The 16911-nt window shown below is 47.9% G+C and overlaps 1 protein-coding gene across 3 annotated transcripts in view; it reads right to left on the reverse strand.

The window, feature by feature from the left end:
* The window catches only part of col5a1 (procollagen, type V, alpha 1), a 50300-nt gene that overhangs the window by 9612 nt on the left and 23777 nt on the right, over positions 1 to 16911 (reverse strand). For all 3 annotated transcript variants that reach the window (XM_057018526.1, XM_057018525.1, XM_057018527.1), the window contains exons 8-48: positions 16203 to 16862; positions 16051 to 16107; positions 15031 to 15072; positions 14432 to 14494; positions 14252 to 14326; positions 13104 to 13196; positions 12933 to 12989; positions 12795 to 12848; positions 12575 to 12628; positions 12444 to 12497; positions 12287 to 12340; positions 12146 to 12199; positions 11763 to 11807; positions 11168 to 11221; positions 11000 to 11044; positions 10395 to 10448; positions 10258 to 10302; positions 9706 to 9759; positions 8873 to 8917; positions 8706 to 8759; positions 8539 to 8583; positions 8190 to 8243; positions 6267 to 6374; positions 5786 to 5839; positions 5562 to 5615; positions 4902 to 4946; positions 4706 to 4759; positions 4589 to 4633; positions 4459 to 4512; positions 4326 to 4379; positions 4192 to 4245; positions 3981 to 4088; positions 3739 to 3828; positions 3401 to 3454; positions 3134 to 3241; positions 2937 to 3044; positions 2008 to 2061; positions 1874 to 1927; positions 1685 to 1792; positions 1544 to 1597; positions 1360 to 1467 (exon numbers count right to left, since the gene is read on the reverse strand). In XM_057018526.1, the coding sequence (XP_056874506.1) occupies positions 1360 to 1467; positions 1544 to 1597; positions 1685 to 1792; positions 1874 to 1927; positions 2008 to 2061; positions 2937 to 3044; positions 3134 to 3241; positions 3401 to 3454; positions 3739 to 3828; positions 3981 to 4088; positions 4192 to 4245; positions 4326 to 4379; positions 4459 to 4512; positions 4589 to 4633; positions 4706 to 4759; positions 4902 to 4946; positions 5562 to 5615; positions 5786 to 5839; positions 6267 to 6374; positions 8190 to 8243; positions 8539 to 8583; positions 8706 to 8759; positions 8873 to 8917; positions 9706 to 9759; positions 10258 to 10302; positions 10395 to 10448; positions 11000 to 11044; positions 11168 to 11221; positions 11763 to 11807; positions 12146 to 12199; positions 12287 to 12340; positions 12444 to 12497; positions 12575 to 12628; positions 12795 to 12848; positions 12933 to 12989; positions 13104 to 13196; positions 14252 to 14326; positions 14432 to 14494; positions 15031 to 15072; positions 16051 to 16107; positions 16203 to 16862 (3180 nt within the window). The remainder of the gene's footprint in view (positions 1 to 1359; positions 1468 to 1543; positions 1598 to 1684; positions 1793 to 1873; positions 1928 to 2007; positions 2062 to 2936; positions 3045 to 3133; positions 3242 to 3400; positions 3455 to 3738; positions 3829 to 3980; positions 4089 to 4191; positions 4246 to 4325; positions 4380 to 4458; positions 4513 to 4588; positions 4634 to 4705; positions 4760 to 4901; positions 4947 to 5561; positions 5616 to 5785; positions 5840 to 6266; positions 6375 to 8189; positions 8244 to 8538; positions 8584 to 8705; positions 8760 to 8872; positions 8918 to 9705; positions 9760 to 10257; positions 10303 to 10394; positions 10449 to 10999; positions 11045 to 11167; positions 11222 to 11762; positions 11808 to 12145; positions 12200 to 12286; positions 12341 to 12443; positions 12498 to 12574; positions 12629 to 12794; positions 12849 to 12932; positions 12990 to 13103; positions 13197 to 14251; positions 14327 to 14431; positions 14495 to 15030; positions 15073 to 16050; positions 16108 to 16202; positions 16863 to 16911) is intronic.

Here is a 16911-nt window from a genome sequence, read left to right on the forward strand (position 1 = left end):
TTATAAAGTTCTGACCTTTGTCCCCTCAGAATTCTGATTTCCCCTCCACAGAATTACCAAATAGATATTTTGCAGATGTCTAATGAATTCCCACATCATAAATTGCAGATTATCAGCGCCCATCTATCCACCCACCCTTTAATCTACCACATTCATTTGTATTCCAGGGGATTAAGATGGGTGGTCCATATCTCAGGACTAAGACGAATTAATCCCATTAAAGAGGCACATTTTTTATATATATTATCTAAATTTACGGCACAGACAATTAAATAACTTTTCAGCAACATCTATAATGGGAATGTTGCCGAAGAGTCCCAAGGAGTTAGTCAATAGATTTAAAACCATTACCCGGCAGAAATGAATGTGGGTTTTAATGCAGCGCTGCATCTGATTGGCCAGACAAAGCCTTTAAATCCACCACTGCAACAAGCTGCCCATGTTTGGCTGTTGTAAAAATCTGCTGAGCGCTGGGAAAACAAGCTCATAAAAGCCAGTCGCATATTGTGGAAATATGAGGGAAGTGTTTACTGTTTTCCCAAAAAGAGGTCAATGCTTGGTTCGTCCCCAGGATGGCTAATAAAATGCCGGTTCAGCGCGAGAGCGATTAGGGCCAAAAGAGCCAGGTTTGTTTGCCCAGGGGAAAGACAGGCTATGCTGGGGGAGGCCATAAAGGAGCTAGAGGTGATTCTATTGACTGAAGCGCATAGAACAAATCACAGCAGCGCTTGGAAGACAAAGCGATGAGAAGGTACATAGCGCTGCAGTCTGGGAGCTGCCGGAGTGGTCAGAGCAGGACACATAGCATAGCATCTGATTTAATGGAGAGCGAGTTTAATAATGCATTGATCATCTCAGAATTACAAGCGCGATGCCTTTGAGTATTTATCCACCCCCTCCCCACCCCGCCACAGCGCCGCTGGCGATGGCAGCCCGTCCATTAGTTGAGCTGTGGCTCTCTGAGGCAAGAGAAAAACAATCGTGTCCCATTTAAAAGGGTATCATTTCAAAAGATGGGGGGATATTAACGGCTGCCTTCTGTCATCTGCAGGCATCATTGCGTCACACAAAGTGCGAGTCTTCTCAGAGTCGGGCGAGTCCAGTGAAATCTGCACGTGCTAAATTTAGCACTTCAGTGTGTTAAAGTAATGTTCCAAAGGAGCCTGATGTTAGAATAGCGGGTTTAAATTACTGTGGGCCTTTTCTTTGCTAAAATGATTTGTGCAGCCAGCAGATAGATGCAATTAACTTCATATTAAACTGGGATGTGCATCAACATAAGGGAAATTGGTTTATCTGACTCTGGGGATATTTAGAATCCTGTGCAATTCCTTTGCTCCAGTAAACGTCAGCACTCACCTTTTCTCCAACGGCACCAGGGTTTCCAATACCACCAGGAGGTCCCTGAGGGCCATCAGCACCTGGGGGTCCTGCGGGACCTCTTGGACCAGGAGGACCAGGTGGACCCTACATAGTGGACAGGATGGAGTTTCAGGAGGAAAGACTTTCACAAAGAATAACTCGGATAATAATAAACTCTTACCATTTGACCAACATCTCCAGTTTCACCTTTCTCACCAGCTGGACCAGGCAAGCCCTGAGGAGAATAGACGTGACTCACTCATGTCCTTTCTTGATTACAAATGCAAAGTGCAGCCTTTTGATATGCTTGGGGTCCACACACCTGCAGCCCAACTGGACCAGGAGGTCCAGGGAATCCTCTGGCGCCTTCATCTCCTTTCTGGCCGAACAGACCTTGCTGGCCTCTGGGACCGGGCTCACCATCTGCACCCTAAAAAGGTCACCATCAACAGACACAGAGGTTGAAACACAATCTCCTGACTCTCGCATGCAGTCTATGTTAAAAACCTACAGCTGGACCGGGTGCTCCAACAGGTCCTTGAGGGCCAGTAGGACCAGGTGGACCCTGAGGAAAAACCAAAGCAGATATTTACTCTTCTAATTTTTAAACTCCTGCACAAAATAAGAATGCAATCAACAACTTACATGCTCTCCTTTATCACCTTTGCTTCCCTTCTGCCCCGGCTCTCCGAGTTCTCCCTGCAGGAAAAGAAGCGATCAGACGGCTTTAATTATAGCAGGAGGGGAAGGAGAGGAACGTGTGATGAAGAATTCCTACTGAAAACCCACGCTTCCCAGCTCAATAACCAGATAAGCAGGGAAAGGTTTGGGAGACCTGTCTGAGGCTGCATCAGTTATCCGACAGGCCTTTTTTCCCATGACTCACTGGTGCTCCTCGACAGCCTAAACAGCCAGTCCAGGCAGAAACCAGCACTCCCAGAGATAAAAAACAACCTTTGCCCCTTACTTCAAAGCCTCTGCAGGCTGCAGGCTTGTGGATAAATCTGGTTAATAATAGCCAAAGGTGTATTCTTTTAGACGGGACACAGACGGAACTCTATGTGAGTCAATATTAGTCCGTCTAAAATAAAAGGCCTCTGCGTTGTCTGATCCCCTTGGATGGGACCAGTGACGAGAAAGTGTGCAAACATTAGCTTAAAAATCCCTTTTTATCTTCATGGCAAAGCGCGTCTGTCGCCCGTGTCCCTCTGCACCACGGGGGCCGCTCTGAGGCCGGTTAAGGACTGTGGCTTTCTTCAAAGGATAAGAGATTTTCCTCCGACTATCTCTGCGGCTGATCCTCCTGCAAATGTATCTCAGGGATACCAGTTGTTCTCGCCTCTGAATATTAAAGGGTCGCTCTCGCACCTCCTGTCAAAACCAAAGAATTCCTCCATCTTGCCTGACTGTCGGTGCAGCGGGGGCGCACAGAGGCCGCTTTGCCTTTTTGAGATTTGTTGATCGATGCGAGCACCGTCTGACTGACTCCCCACAGTGTGTTTGAAGAGACGAGAGGATCTCTGGCTAAGATTTCACCTGTGAGGTTTAATATCTTGTGTTTGAACAGAACTCACCTTGTCTCCATCTTCTCCGGGGGGTCCGGGAGGTCCTCCAGGTCCTGGCAGACCCACAGGTCCCTGAATACCATCTCTTCCAGCTGGTCCTTGAGGTCCTTTCTCTCCCTATTTTATTGATTGACACAACACATCTCTTGTTATCAGCCACCCACCATCTGAGATTCTTGATGATCGTTCTAATGTAGGCTTCTTACTGGTCCTCCTTTCTCTCCAGCTGGGCCTGGAGGTCCTTGAGGTCCAGGGCGTCCAGGAAGACCTGTAGGTCCAGCTGGGCCGGCAGGACCGCGCTCACCAGGAGAACCCTAGAATATCATCAAAGAACAACATGAAAGTCAGATGAAACATCGCAGACATCAAAGCTCTTTCACTACCAGGAACTTTTATGCTGCGTCTAAACCTCAACAGACATTTATTTAAAAAACAGAAAACTATGAGGGTGAAACGCAGTAAATTGTACTCACAGCAGGTCCGGGTGGACCATGAGGACCCTCATTTCCTTTCAGACCGTGAGCTCCCTGCAGAACAGAACACAACAAAATAAATCAGTAATGGAAGAAACTTCTCATCGTCTGTGTTTGTCCTCGACTGAGACGCTGACTGGAGACCGCTCCTCGTCTCCATTCCCTTACAAAGGCATTGATGTATTCATCATTTTTGCACCATGGAGATAAACATTAGCCAGTTAAGACAAACAAGAATTTATAACCACAAGGACACAACTGTCACCTCAGCAGATAAAGGCGATTCTAACTGTTCAATGCGGTTCTGAACCTGTATTTGTGCTGAAGGCAACACTTACCACAGGACCAGGCAGACCTCTTTCACCTGTGAAACCTCTGGGACCAGGAGGGCCGTCTTTACCAGATGGACCTGCGGGACCGGGGTCACCCTGAAAGTCAAAGCACAATGCCGTTAATCCCGGAAAGGCCTGTGCGGTTGGAAAAAATATCCTGTAAAAAAAAACCTGTCATGGGAAACCATCAGCATCTCTATTAATGGTAGCCAATCAGCTAATAAGGCTCATAAAATCAAACAGTTCACCTTGGCTCCTTCTTTTCCTGCTGCTCCAGGAAGACCTTGCTCACCAGGTGGGCCTGGAGGTCCGGGGTGGCCCCGATCTCCCATTGGTCCGGTCTCACCAGTCGGTCCCTAAAATGACAAAACTGGAAATAAGTTCTCAAGGCCTCAGAAGGCTAGATTTTAAATAGAAGAGCCTAACAGAAGGTTAGAATAGTAAGTGAGCGTGACTCACCTGAGGTCCAACCACACCTGGAGGCCCGGGTGGGCCAGTCTTGCCTTGGAATCCCTGTGGGTTTCAGACAAGAACATAAACAACGGTCGTCCAACAGGCCCAGCAGGCTGTTGCACGTTGACAGGTTTACTCACAGTCTCTCCTCTCTGTCCAGGATGTCCGGGCAGTCCGTCTTTTCCTGCAGGTCCCTGAAGTGCACATTAAAACATGTGTGAACGCACCTACATTCAGCGACGTCATCATGAAACAGATAGACCTTGAACTCACAGGTGGGCCCTTTGGTCCTGGGAAACCTGTTGGTCCCTGAGGGCCTGGCAGACCCTAAAAACCAAGCAGCGAATAATTAGTCCTCCATAATCCTCTTGTGACCAAGATAGCAACAAGCAGGGGTACGCACCCTCTCCCCTGGAGGTCCTGGTGGGCCATCATTTCCAGAGTTACCCTGCAGGGACCAAACGAGGAGTTAAAGCTGAACCATAGAACAAAGTTTAGTGACAAAAAATATGTTACCCACCTTTGGTCCAGCTTTTCCTGTTGGTCCCCTTGGTCCTCTTTCTCCTCGTGGGCCCTTGAGACCAAAAAATGAGCATATATTTAGAATCTCCGAATGCCTCACGGATGATTTCTGCCTTGCTGTCTTAGTGAAAGTCCATTTCAGTAATAAATGTGCTATAATTGTGCTACGCAGGGGTCTGCTGAGGAAGACTAACCGTTGGTCCTCTCTGTCCACGTGGGCCTGGCTTTCCTGCTGTGCCCTGGAGACACAAATAGCACACATCACTAAGAAGCAATATCATGTAGACAGATTTACCCTTTAAACCCCATTTAGGCCATTACCACTATGCATTTTATCCTCCATTAGCATTTATTTCCGTCAGCATTAGCACGCACATGTATAATCTATTCCATTAGATTCATTACTGCAGCAGAATGGGACACTTAGAGAAACAGAACAAAGCATAAAACTGGTTTCAATCAGAATAAGAAATTACAGGGTTGCGCAGAATTGAAGTAAAAAAAGTAATTTTGTGGCTTTCAAGTTCCAGGGGGAAAAAAAGGCCGGGAAACCTGATGCTCCCTTTTCTTAGCTTGGTCAGATTTTTGCATGGGGGGGGGGCTTTTATGCATCCTGCTTCTGCTGCAACAAAGAGCCATTTCTCTTGCAGGCGAGCTAATGGGCCATCAGTCCAACAACAGGACTGAATGCTAAAGTAGCACAAAGTGATAAACAATGCTTTGGGTGGGTTGAAAAGGGAGAGATAATCAAGGAGCAAATTGTCTTTGCGTCCTTGGGAAAAAAAATTGGAAGCACGCAACTTCCTTTTGGTTTATATGGAGCTGGGAAAGCAGCTCATCGCTATTTAACATACCCGAGTTCCCTTCTCTCCGTTGGATCCAGCGAAACCTTGGAAACCCTGAGATCCCTGGATGTAAGAAAGAGAGCAATTAGTCATCGGAGAGGAAGATTTACATCTATTTAATCTTAAATGTGGCAGGAAGTTGGCTGCTCTATTGCTATACAGCATAAAATATCAGAAAGATGAGCACTAAAAGAGTTGTCATGAAGCAATAGATGCCAGCTGGTCCTGGTTACCTTTGGTCCTTGTCTTCCTGGGTAACCTGGCAAACCAGGTACTCCAAGTTTACCCTGAAAGAGAGAAAAACAGGTATATTCATTTATGATATACTGTATGATCAAGCTAGTATTGGACATTGTATTTATTAAAAGTGCTGATTCTACATTGGAATAGGATCCAGCTGGTAGATACGGACTAATGTCCACACTCATCTATAATGCAGGGAAATATGCTTAAACTGTCAAAACAAGCACTTCGCCGTGACAAATAAGCTTTCAAGACAACAAACAAATGCAGTGTGGTGCCCAGGGAGCATGAATAAAACATATTCTTCAGAACCAGATTGTGCCGGTGTTCGTCAGGAAGAGTCGGAGGAGACGTCTGTTTCCAGCCATTTTTCGATCCCTTCCTGAGAGAGGGTTCGTGTTCCGTGCGACAATGCGAGTTATACGGCTGCGTTTATGACTGAATGCTCCCGCTCGGGAGGACGATGCATACCTTCTCACCAGGAGAGCCGAGGGGACCGGCATCACCCGGAAGACCTGAGCGACCCTTGGGTCCCTCGGGGCCATCCTCTCCTCTGGGTCCTGCTGCTCCGAGCTCTCCCTGGAAAGTGGAGGAGAGCACAGCGATTTATAACCAATATAAAAGTCAACACCAATGACATGTTAAAGTTCTGGTCCTAACAAAATCTAAATGACTGTATCAGGAGTCAAAAACTGAAATCTTTCGATGCTTGATGACATAATTAATACCATTCTCTGCACACACACTGTTACACAACGTCTTCCTCAAACTATCAATCATTTAGGGCCGTATGCTCGTTTATAACAGCTTAATACACTGGCTTAATACCCTTGTGTTCTTGTTTAGTCCTACAGCTGGACACTTGGCTTTCACTTCCCTAGTTACGTGGTTCCGGGGGTTTCGTTTCGTGTCACACATTTTGTTAATCACTCTCGGCTCGCTCCGCTCATCAGACGGTATTTGGGTCCCATCATTCCGATCGTGACTCAGGCGCCTGTTCAGAGCTTTTTAAAAATACTAACTCTGACATTCCGCCTCTGCTTTAAATATTGTAACAGCGAGGCTATTCTATCTTTGTCTGCCTGTAAGAGCGGGCCGTCCTCTCCGTGCGTGCGCCACACCTGGCGGACATCATCGAAGCGACAGCGTACAAACTCGCTCTGACATCACGTCTCTGCAGGGGAGGCGCTGTGAAGCGTGAAAGGTACCTGTTTAAAAGGACGCGGAGTCGCACCGGCACGCCGGCGCCCCCAATCAGGTGCACGTAAAACAGCGCCGAGCTAACGATACTTGATTTGCTCTTTCATACTCATGGAGGAGAACGCTTCAGATGGAGGGTGCGTGATCACACGCGGGGTTATGAGTGAGTCATTTACATTCTGGTGCATGTCTGTCTCCCCCAGAGCTGCGGGACTCTTCAGATCCTCGCTTTCATCTGGTTCCGCCACGTCTCCTGAGTAAATCAGGCCAGAGACCCGTGTCTGGCTCTCAAGTTTGATGTGGTTTAAAACGCCATTGATTTCTTGATTCCCCTCACACTCCGCTAGCCTGTAAAGGGGACGTTTTGATCGTCCTAATCCAGCCAAAGCGCCGCTACCTGACGCTGGAAATCCCTAATGCGGTGAGAGAAAGGAGCTGTTTCTGGGGGGACCTCGGCAATGGGACGAAAGCGCTTGACGGAAAAGCAATTGGATCCGCACAAACGGGTGCTGCCAGCTGGGAGCGAGTGCAGCACCTTGTGTTTGCTCATTTGCTCAAAGATACTTAGTCCATAAGGAGCCAACATGTCAATAGAGGTTGTCCCGTTCACTTAATACCTCTGAAGGTCACGGGGAACCAGCCCAGGTAGTAATCCTGTCTCTGCTTCACTTATAATTAGTAATGTGTCATTTACTAATGACCCCAAGGGCTGGTGGTGAAATGCATCCTGGGAAATGTTTATGATGGCGTGGCAAAAAATACTCTTTCAGCATATTGCTGGTGTTTTCTAGGTTCTAACGGTGGAACTTCACTGTGTAGTCCCTCTTCAGTGTCTCCTCCACTGTTATTTGCACATTACACATGATCATCCCTTCATTTTCTGCTCCACCCCCTCCACCACTTATTTCTAATCACTGGAGTCTGTCGCAGCTGTCACCGGGTGGGAATAAACCCCCAGACCCTGAAGGTCAAGAGTCCATCATGGGCCGCGCACCACCACCGTTCCCTCACACCCACGAGCAGTTCGGTCAACCTAGTCTGCATATTTTTCTGGGAGGGTTTGTTAAAATGCTCAAATCTTCTCATTAAGGTCTAAATAACTTTAATTTTTGATGTCTTGCTTTACCTAAAGGGCATTTTAAGACGTGAGAGGATGTGCTTGTGCTAGCTCGCATGTGATGGACGTCTCCTTACCCTGTCTCCTTTGATGCCCATGTCTCCCTTGAAGCCAGGGAAGCCATCTTCTCCCTGTCACCGTAATAAGGAACAAAAGATGAAGTGAGGATGCGGAAAAGGCGAATGATTGGCACAAGACCCACTTTACATTCACGCTGATGCATGCTGAGTAACTAGCTCGCGCGCAGATGTGGGAACTTGGCGAGTCGCGCCGTTGCCATAGAAACCCTTGATGGTCTCAGCTCCCTTCTTTATTCGCCAAATTCAGCGTCGATGTCATTAGCATGGCCGCGTTTTGCAAATGTCCCTCATTGTTCGCTCAGCGCCGGACGTGGCGCTCTCTTCCTCACGCGCGCGGCTCTCCTACCTTTTCACCCTTGTGTCCTTTCAGACCACGGACGCCGTCGGCTCCCTGCGAACAAGGACAGAAATCTTAAGCAATCCTGCAATCTGCACATTTTAAACCACAACACGATGCTAATGCCGCTTAGCAACATCAGCCGATGATGCTACAAATCATCAGGTGGAGCTCACCTTCACACCTCTGGGCCCAGGATAACCAATGGGTCCTTGAGGACCTGGAGGGCCCTGCGGAGACAGATGTTGGTTAACAACTTGCTGGAACTTGAATCCGGCCGGGAATGCTAAAACATATATTGTGCTTGAACAAATGAAAGTTAGAAAGGGGAAATAAAACTTGCCATGTGTCCTTTCTCTCCAGAAGGCCCCTCCTTTCCAGGGTGACCCTGTGAATTATTAATGGCAATATTATTATGGGACTTTTGCGGATAATCACCTCCATAAATACAACAATGGGCCCTTTAACGGAGTCATTACATGCTTACTGCCACGTGGCATATCAAGCCAAAGAACTGGGGGGGGGAGGCTTTAGTGGTGCTCGATCTCATTTTGGATTTCTACGACGTAACTGAATTTCCAGTCAAAAAAAAAAGAAACAGCCAACATCTAAAGGGAATTATTTTGGTTCTAACGACACAAAAGCACTCTGGGAAGCCAATCATTTTGGATCTATGAGAGCGCACAAACTGCTGGAGGAAATTGACATTGAGAGGGAGAATTTGTGGTTAAGCAGCAACAAATCGCTGCATAAAAAAAAGCTGAGTATGAAAATGGATCTTTCTTGTCCCCAAAGTGACACTGAAAGCCTTTAAAACACTCGGAGACCTTGTGCGATGTCTCTCTCTGTCCTTCTCTTTGAGCGAGAGTCTCCCTTTAAACCATGCGCTGTCATTCATATTTTACAGCCTTTCTTGTCTCCGGCCCACTTGGGTGCCACCTGGTGCCTGCACATGCACATCTGCCATTAGGGCGACTGTATTTATGCAGATATGAGTGCGTGCACGTGCGGGTCACTCCGCCCTCAGGCAGCTGCCTGAACGTAAAGTATGATATGCACATTTCAGGCCAAAGAATTCTCTCCATCTGCTCTCTGGCTTTACTACCCCCCCCACCCCCCCATCCTTGAACAGAGACATTTGGAGGAAAAGGAAGGACATTTCACAAACAAACTCACCGGAGGGCCGTCCGCTCCTGGGCTTCCGGGTAAACCAGGCTTTCCAGTGGGTCCCTAAAGAGAGAGGAGGGCAAATTATTGAAAGTCGTGGCAGTCGGTTGGAGCATGAAGCCCTGCGGCGGCGGCGAACCTGTAACATTTCGGTGTCGAGCCCTCTAAAGCTCATTTATTTATACTGAGGGAAAATGTAATATCTCCATTATTCATCCAAACCTCTAACTGTTCATTAATAAACCAAACCTCCTCCTCCAAGTGTGTTTTTGCTGCAATTAAAATATATTAGGATTCAAATCCGTGGGCACTCTCAACCAGGCTCTCGTTGGCCCCGCGTGGGGAATGTGAGCGAATTTGCATGATCGCGAGATGAACGTGAGGGAGAAACGTGGCTTTCGGTTCATGCAGCTGAATGAGGCAGCTTCCTTTTGTACTTCATGGTTTATTGAATTTATTTATTTCTTCACCATGCTGGCAGTTTGTCCTGCATAAACAAGGGCATGTTTCTCAATATGTCATACCCGTCGCGTCCGTACTGTAGATTAGGTGCTATCCTACCTTATCTCCTGGAAGTCCAATTGCTCCTTGAGGGCCAGGAAGCCCCTGCAGATAGAATGGGAGGGGGGGGGGGTGTTCATCGCTGCACAACACATGAGAGGAAAAATGGAATGTCGGATGAGGTGTTCAGTGCTGACCTGAGCGCCTGGGTTTCCTTGCTGTCCAGGAGGTCCTGGCTCACCTTGAGGTCCCTGAAAGTGCAGCATTTTCATAAATCTCAGAATGCGTTCATCTAATTTACTCGATTAAAATGCTCAGTGTAAATAAACGGTGACTCGTGGCTCCATTAAAGTGAAATAATGTTCTAAACAGACAGAAGAAAAAGGAGCCTGAGGTCCAGCCAATGTTCTATCACTACTATATTATCCTTTTTGTCCAGACACATACATCCTCTGCATTTGGATTTTCCAATTTCCTAATGAAAGCAGCGGGCCATCAGTTATGTAGCTGGAGTCCAGGGGTCTGGACCTCCTGCTACGAGCTGCTCCAGCCAGGTACCCTCTCATTCTAGCCAGCTAGCCACCATCAATGTCCTGGAATGAAATGACTGGCAGTGGCGAGGAGCCAAAAGTAGTCGATGTATTACTCATTAGCTGTCCTCTGATAGTCTTAGGATGGCGTCAATTTAACGGTAATATTAGACGTTTAGACTTGTGGCAGCAGTGATTGGAGGTTTTTTTGGGTGTGTGTGTTTTCTCTCGAAGGACTGTGAACACACTCGCAACTTCAGCGGTTCACTTACGATGCTTCCTTTGGGTCCTGAGGGGCCGTCTGTTCCAATAACTCCCTAAAGACAAAAGGTGAACACAAAATTAAGCACAAACACAACAAGAGGCCGGCGAGGAGACGGGAAAACATTGGATCTGCATTTTGTGACATGTGGAAGAGGAAAAACAGGAAGGGGACTCACAGGGGGTCCTGGAGGTCCCTGAGGTCCTTTTGGTCCCAGCAAACCACGGGGCCCCTGGAAACAACAGGTGAATGTGGCTGAGATATCGCAGATTTGAAAGAACCGTCGATATACAGTCGTGATGCAACTTTAGGGATTAGGAAGACATTGTTACGCGTCATCTTGTGACATCTATTAAACAATTCTCTGAAATCCGCCAGTTTCTCTTGTATCTTCCGATACATAACAACACATAGCGTCATTCACGTGAGCAGCCAAGTCGACGCAGCACCCCCTAGTGGCCAAAATACGCTACAACAATATAAAAGTCCTCCACTTTGAAGAAATGACTCAATCTCGAGTTGGATGATATTATAACAAAACGTGACACAAGCTGCCTAATTTCCATCATCCATCTTCCATCAGATGATATTAGCTGTGAGCTAATGCCTGACTCGTGTACGTCTTTTGTCTCAATAACACGAAACGTCAGCATACCTCAATATAAACCAGAGATGATATATGATATTTCCGACTATATCGCTCCTCGCTGACACAATATCGCCACAGGTGCGCGCTCGCACGAGACTGAATGATAATACATGAGATTACTCACTGGTTCACCAGGAAGTCCCCTGGGTCCGATCTCTCCATCGTCTCCCTGGGAGGAAAAAGCGGGAGCGGGTCAGACCGAGGAGGCGATGATGAATGATAATGGAAGAAAGGCTAATATGTGCAGCACGGTGCGTGCGCGTGTGTGTGCGTGCATGAGTATGGAGATATGAAGGAAAACCGAGGTAGGCGAGATCAGATTGCATCAGCTGCTGGTAATCAGAAAAGCTGAGGTAGATTAGAAGAGGACAGAGGTGTGCACGGATCCAAACACACCCGGAGAAAAGGGGAGAGGAAAGGGATAGTTCTGGTGCTGGTAAAAGATTTGCTTGTGTCACTCAGCATGGCAGAATGACGCTGCATAGAGTCAAAATGCTTCTGCTTTACCCTCTCTCCATCCTCTCCAGTAGCACCAGGGGGTCCGGAGGGTCCAGATTCACCCTACAACAGCAAAACATGGAACTTTAGCCGGAGGACGCATCAAAACAAACACGTGCACACTTTCCGTCGTGCCACAAGGTGACTCACTCTGTTTCCTTTTTCACCGGGAAGTCCCGACAGACCATCAAAGCCTCTGTCTCCCTGTGGGGGAGGGGGAGAATAGCTTTGGTACACGCTTCAAAAATACGCATTTATTATGAATAAAGGGGAATTGTAGAGCACTAGGATGTGCCAGGCAAGATACCTTAGGTCCAGCCTGTCCTGGCATGCCTCTGGCACCATCGGATCCAGGACGACCCTGTGAAAATATTAGTTAAAGAAGGTGTGAGTAGCATTCAAGCAGGTGTAAAACATCTCATTTTGCATCACACTTACTCTTCTGCCAGGCTTTCCAGTGGGGCCAGGGGATCCCAGAGGACCGCGTGGTCCCTAAAACAAATTGGACTTGGTATTAAACTCAGGGGTGTTACTTTAAACTTCCCTTTGGGGATGATCATACTGAAATGATAAGCATTATTCTCTGCCGCAGCAGAACAAAATCCAATGGAAGTTCATAAAGTTTGTCCATTTTGACTTTTGTTAATGAATGTCGCACCTGAGGACCCGCCTCTCCGCTCTCTCCCTTCAGTCCTGGTACACCAGGAGGACCCTGAGGACAGGAACAAAACATGAGAAACAATCTTTAAGCACAGCATGGAAACAAGGTGGCGAAGGTGAATATATATATACGCACCAGAGGACCGGGTCTGCCTGTCAAACCCATTGGACCTGAGGGGCCACGCATGGCAAGCTGAAGCAGAGGATCAGCATTGTGACCAACGAACATTTAAAATGTACAGGTGTGTGTGTGAAAGCAGGGAAAATGAATAGCAACAAGATATTTCGACAGGAGAAGCAAGGGTACCCTGGCCTGCTGCATGATCGCCTGCATCTGGGCCTCCTGTGCCGATACAGCAGGTCCCTTCTGCCCGGACTCTCCTCCAGCGCTCATTCTGAACTGTGGAGCAAATGACATAAGAAGTCTAAATTATTTTAGCTAATGATGTAATCAAAAGCCTTCCGAATACAATATTTTCTTTAAAATATCTCGTTACTGTATTTTCCATCAGGGACAACACCAAAGCCATTCCTCAAAAGGCCATGAGCTCCGAATTCTACTGACATCTGGCGGCCATAGTCTGGTATTGCAGCACGGGGCGACTGTAAGTGTTTCGCAACACACGCCCGTTCGGACTGTTTGTGTCACATGGCACAATGACTGACACTTTATAAATGCACAACACAACAGAAAATGAATTCAATCCCAAAATAAATATACCTGCCCCCCTTCCCCCCAAGAGAAGTAAAACATTAGATTCAAGCCTGAGTCACTTCACTGCAACTCACCCAACAGGAAGTAAAATTGTCCAAAACACAGACTTTTACAACTGAGTAAATTCCACTTTCTTTTGACTATGTATCTAACGTGGCTGATTAAATACTAATTCCAGCAATTGCTTGATAAGAGTCTATTTAATTATTTATAATAATATTTTCTTGCTTATGGTTCCTGCATCGACGTTCTTCTGCATCATCAGATCTTGGACAAAATGTTCAGCCACACTGGTGTTTTAAGAGGAAAGCACCATTTGGGGTCTCAACAGAAGGGCATAAGCAAGTGTTAAGGTTTTCCCATGTTGCAAAACCCCTCTAATGAGAGAGAGCTGGAACAACAATGCATGTCTCATAAAGACTGCAAAAACACGGATCAGGTTTCAGGCCATACCAACGGACACAGCAGAACAACACCAGTTCCCTCTGCCACATGGTTCGGCCAGACGGCTCTGCTGACCACAAGTTTCACATCTGTGCAAACAATTAGATGCAATAGAAGCGGCTCCGGACATTTTTTTCAGTGGGGAGGAAACGAAAGGAAAGACGCCAGGGCGCGTCGGAAGTTGTTAGCACGGCGGTGTAGCCGCCGCTGATGGCTCCAAAGCTAAAGTGCTTCCTGAACTGATGCACGACAGACAGACAGACAGACAGACAGATAGATAGATCATCTCAACTTACAGGCAGCATCAGGACAGTTCCAGGGGGTCCTGGCAGACCATCAGCACCAGGAAGACCAGGGCGACCGGGAGGACCCTTAGAATAAAAAACAAAAAATAAACATGAGTTTATTCTCACGGGACGAAATAAGATTTGGGTGTTTTTTGATCCTGATGTCTGATATCGAGAGCTGGTGCTCACCCTCTCTCCAGTATCTCCAGGGGTGCCTGGTGGACCGGATGAACCTGGGGGTCCAGGGAGACCCTATTTCAAACAAGACCTCTCTCTTTACACACGTTGTACATAAATAACACAATACAAAGACACAGTCATATATGCTGGGCAGAGTTCTCTCTGTTCTCTTGCAAAGTGGTCACACATGGGGGAAAGGAATGCATGAGGCAATATGGGACAGCGTGTTGGGCTGTAAATCATCCGAGAGGCACTTTATATTTGTCCGCAGCACAACGCTTGAATGGCTTCACTCTCAGCCTTTATGTGCAGGGGGGATGCAGTTCCGGGAGGGGGGGGGATAAGAGCAGCTAAAACGTTTCCACAGTATAAATATAATTTGTTCTTTTAGCGTCCATCAATATCATTTCCTGAGAACAACTTGATTTGTAGCAGAAATCTGGCAGCCTGGGATTTTCACAGCAAAAACCTCAAAGTTACATTTTACAGGATGTGGTTGAAACACAGGGGGGGGGATCTTTCATAAAGAATTCTACCACTGAGCAAGAGGGGCAGGAGAAATAAATTCATTAAGAGTTGAGAATTGAATGAGAAACAGCTGAACTTACTGTTGGCCCTTCAGGCCCAGGGGGCCCCTCCATCAGCATTCCCTGAAAACACACAGATACAAAGAGATGACACCGGCACGATGTGCACGTCTGCCCACGACCTTGCGCAGCTCACACGGAAGCACGTCCAGCTCACAGCCCTGCGTGTCCCAACACACCTGCCGCTTGACTTTCCACCGCGAGCTCTCTGATGAATTAATGCACATTCCTGCCTGTCATTCTCGCGGCGCTGGCGAGGGTGAATGGCTGAAGTGAGTAACGGCCCCCTCAGGTGTTCTGAACTCAATGAAACGCTGTTAATGAACCGATAGTTCATTTTACTGATGCTGGTGGCTACACCTTCATCCCAGAACAGACAGAAGGGTGTGGCGGTAAAGCTAAAATGGCCATGTGTGAATATATGTAACTGTGTGAATACAACTCCACAAAAGAAACAGAAATATCCCCAAAGTGAATATTTATCCCTTTTTACAGGATTGCACCTTTCAGGTGTCCCTTGGCTCCTGTATTGCGCAGCCTTTAAACGCCGACACACATGGAAAGATGTTGAGGCTCACATATAAACAGGACTTGATACTTAACGGAGTTCAAACGTTTGTTTGAAGCTAACCAGCTGCGCCTACGCCACAGATATAAATCCCCCGTCTGACGTACCGTTGCAAACACAAGACTGAAGACAATCGCGTTTATAGAATGTAAATGTGTCTAAATCGGGCCTGGAAGAGGCAGTAAATGTTTAATACTTCCTTTCGTCCCACTTTATTCCATCCCTCCCTACATGTTCCATAGTGTTTATAGGCCGGAGCCACTTTGTTTACAGACTAATCACATTCCCAGTGTGGCTGTTTTCCAAATGTTTATGCTGCAAACCCACGTGACCTGCCCAAAGATGTGCGGCGAAAGGCCCGGTGGGCCTTACTCAGGGTGTTGGGAATTCACGTGAGGTAATGTGTTTGGGTCACGTGTCCACACAAGCGCACGCATCCTGCTCAAATGTGTTGTCTGGGTTGCGGCACTCACAGGCTCAATAACAGCAGGCTCTCCCTTCTGTCCCTTCTCGCCTCGAGCACCGTCGACCTAGACACAAAAACGTACCCAAAAAGAAAAAAAGTCATCAGTTTTTGTCCACCTCCCTCCTCGTCCTTGTCACGCACGCCCTCCTCATCTCTCACCTGTCGCAGATCCTCGTCAGTGATAGCAGGCAGCACGTTTCCGTCCTTCTTTCCATCATAATCGAGGTCTTTCTCGTCGTAGATATCATAATTGTCGTAGTTGCTGATGTCCACGTCGTAGTAGCTGTCGACTTCCATGTCCGTGCCCGTGCCGGTGGCGACGGACCCTCCTGCTCCGGCACCTGCGCTGGCAGATCCTCCTCCAGCAGTGGCAGATCCTCCCACGGCGACGGAACCGCCGCCCACCGACACGGACCTTTCAATTGTCGTGGTGGAGGTGCTACTGCTGCCACCACCGCCGCCAATGATAACTGTGCTGCTGCTAGCATCGCCGTCGACCCCACCGCTGATGTGGACGGAGCTGCTGCTGCTGCCGCCGCCACCGCCAACGAGGACGGAGCTGCTGCTGCTGCCGCCGCCACCGCCAACGAGGACGGAGCTGCTGCTGCTGCCGCCGCCACCACCAATGAGGACGGAGCTGCTGCTGCTGCCGCCGCCGTCGGCTCCTGCGCCGATGATCACCGAGCTGCTGCTGCTGCTGCCACCATCAACTCCACCGCTGATGTGAATGGTACTGCTGCCGCCACCTCCTCCCGTGGTGTAATGGCTGTCCACGCCATACTCGTATCCATCATCGTAGCTGTCGTAGGAGCTTCCGGCCTATAGAGAAAACAATTCAAGCTTTTTGGCTAGATTGTTGGACAGTCAG

The sequence above is a fragment of the Takifugu flavidus genome, chromosome 20 (genome assembly GCF_003711565.1).
Source record: "Takifugu flavidus isolate HTHZ2018 chromosome 20, ASM371156v2, whole genome shotgun sequence".
Classification (NCBI taxonomy): Eukaryota; Metazoa; Chordata; class Actinopteri; order Tetraodontiformes; family Tetraodontidae; genus Takifugu; species Takifugu flavidus.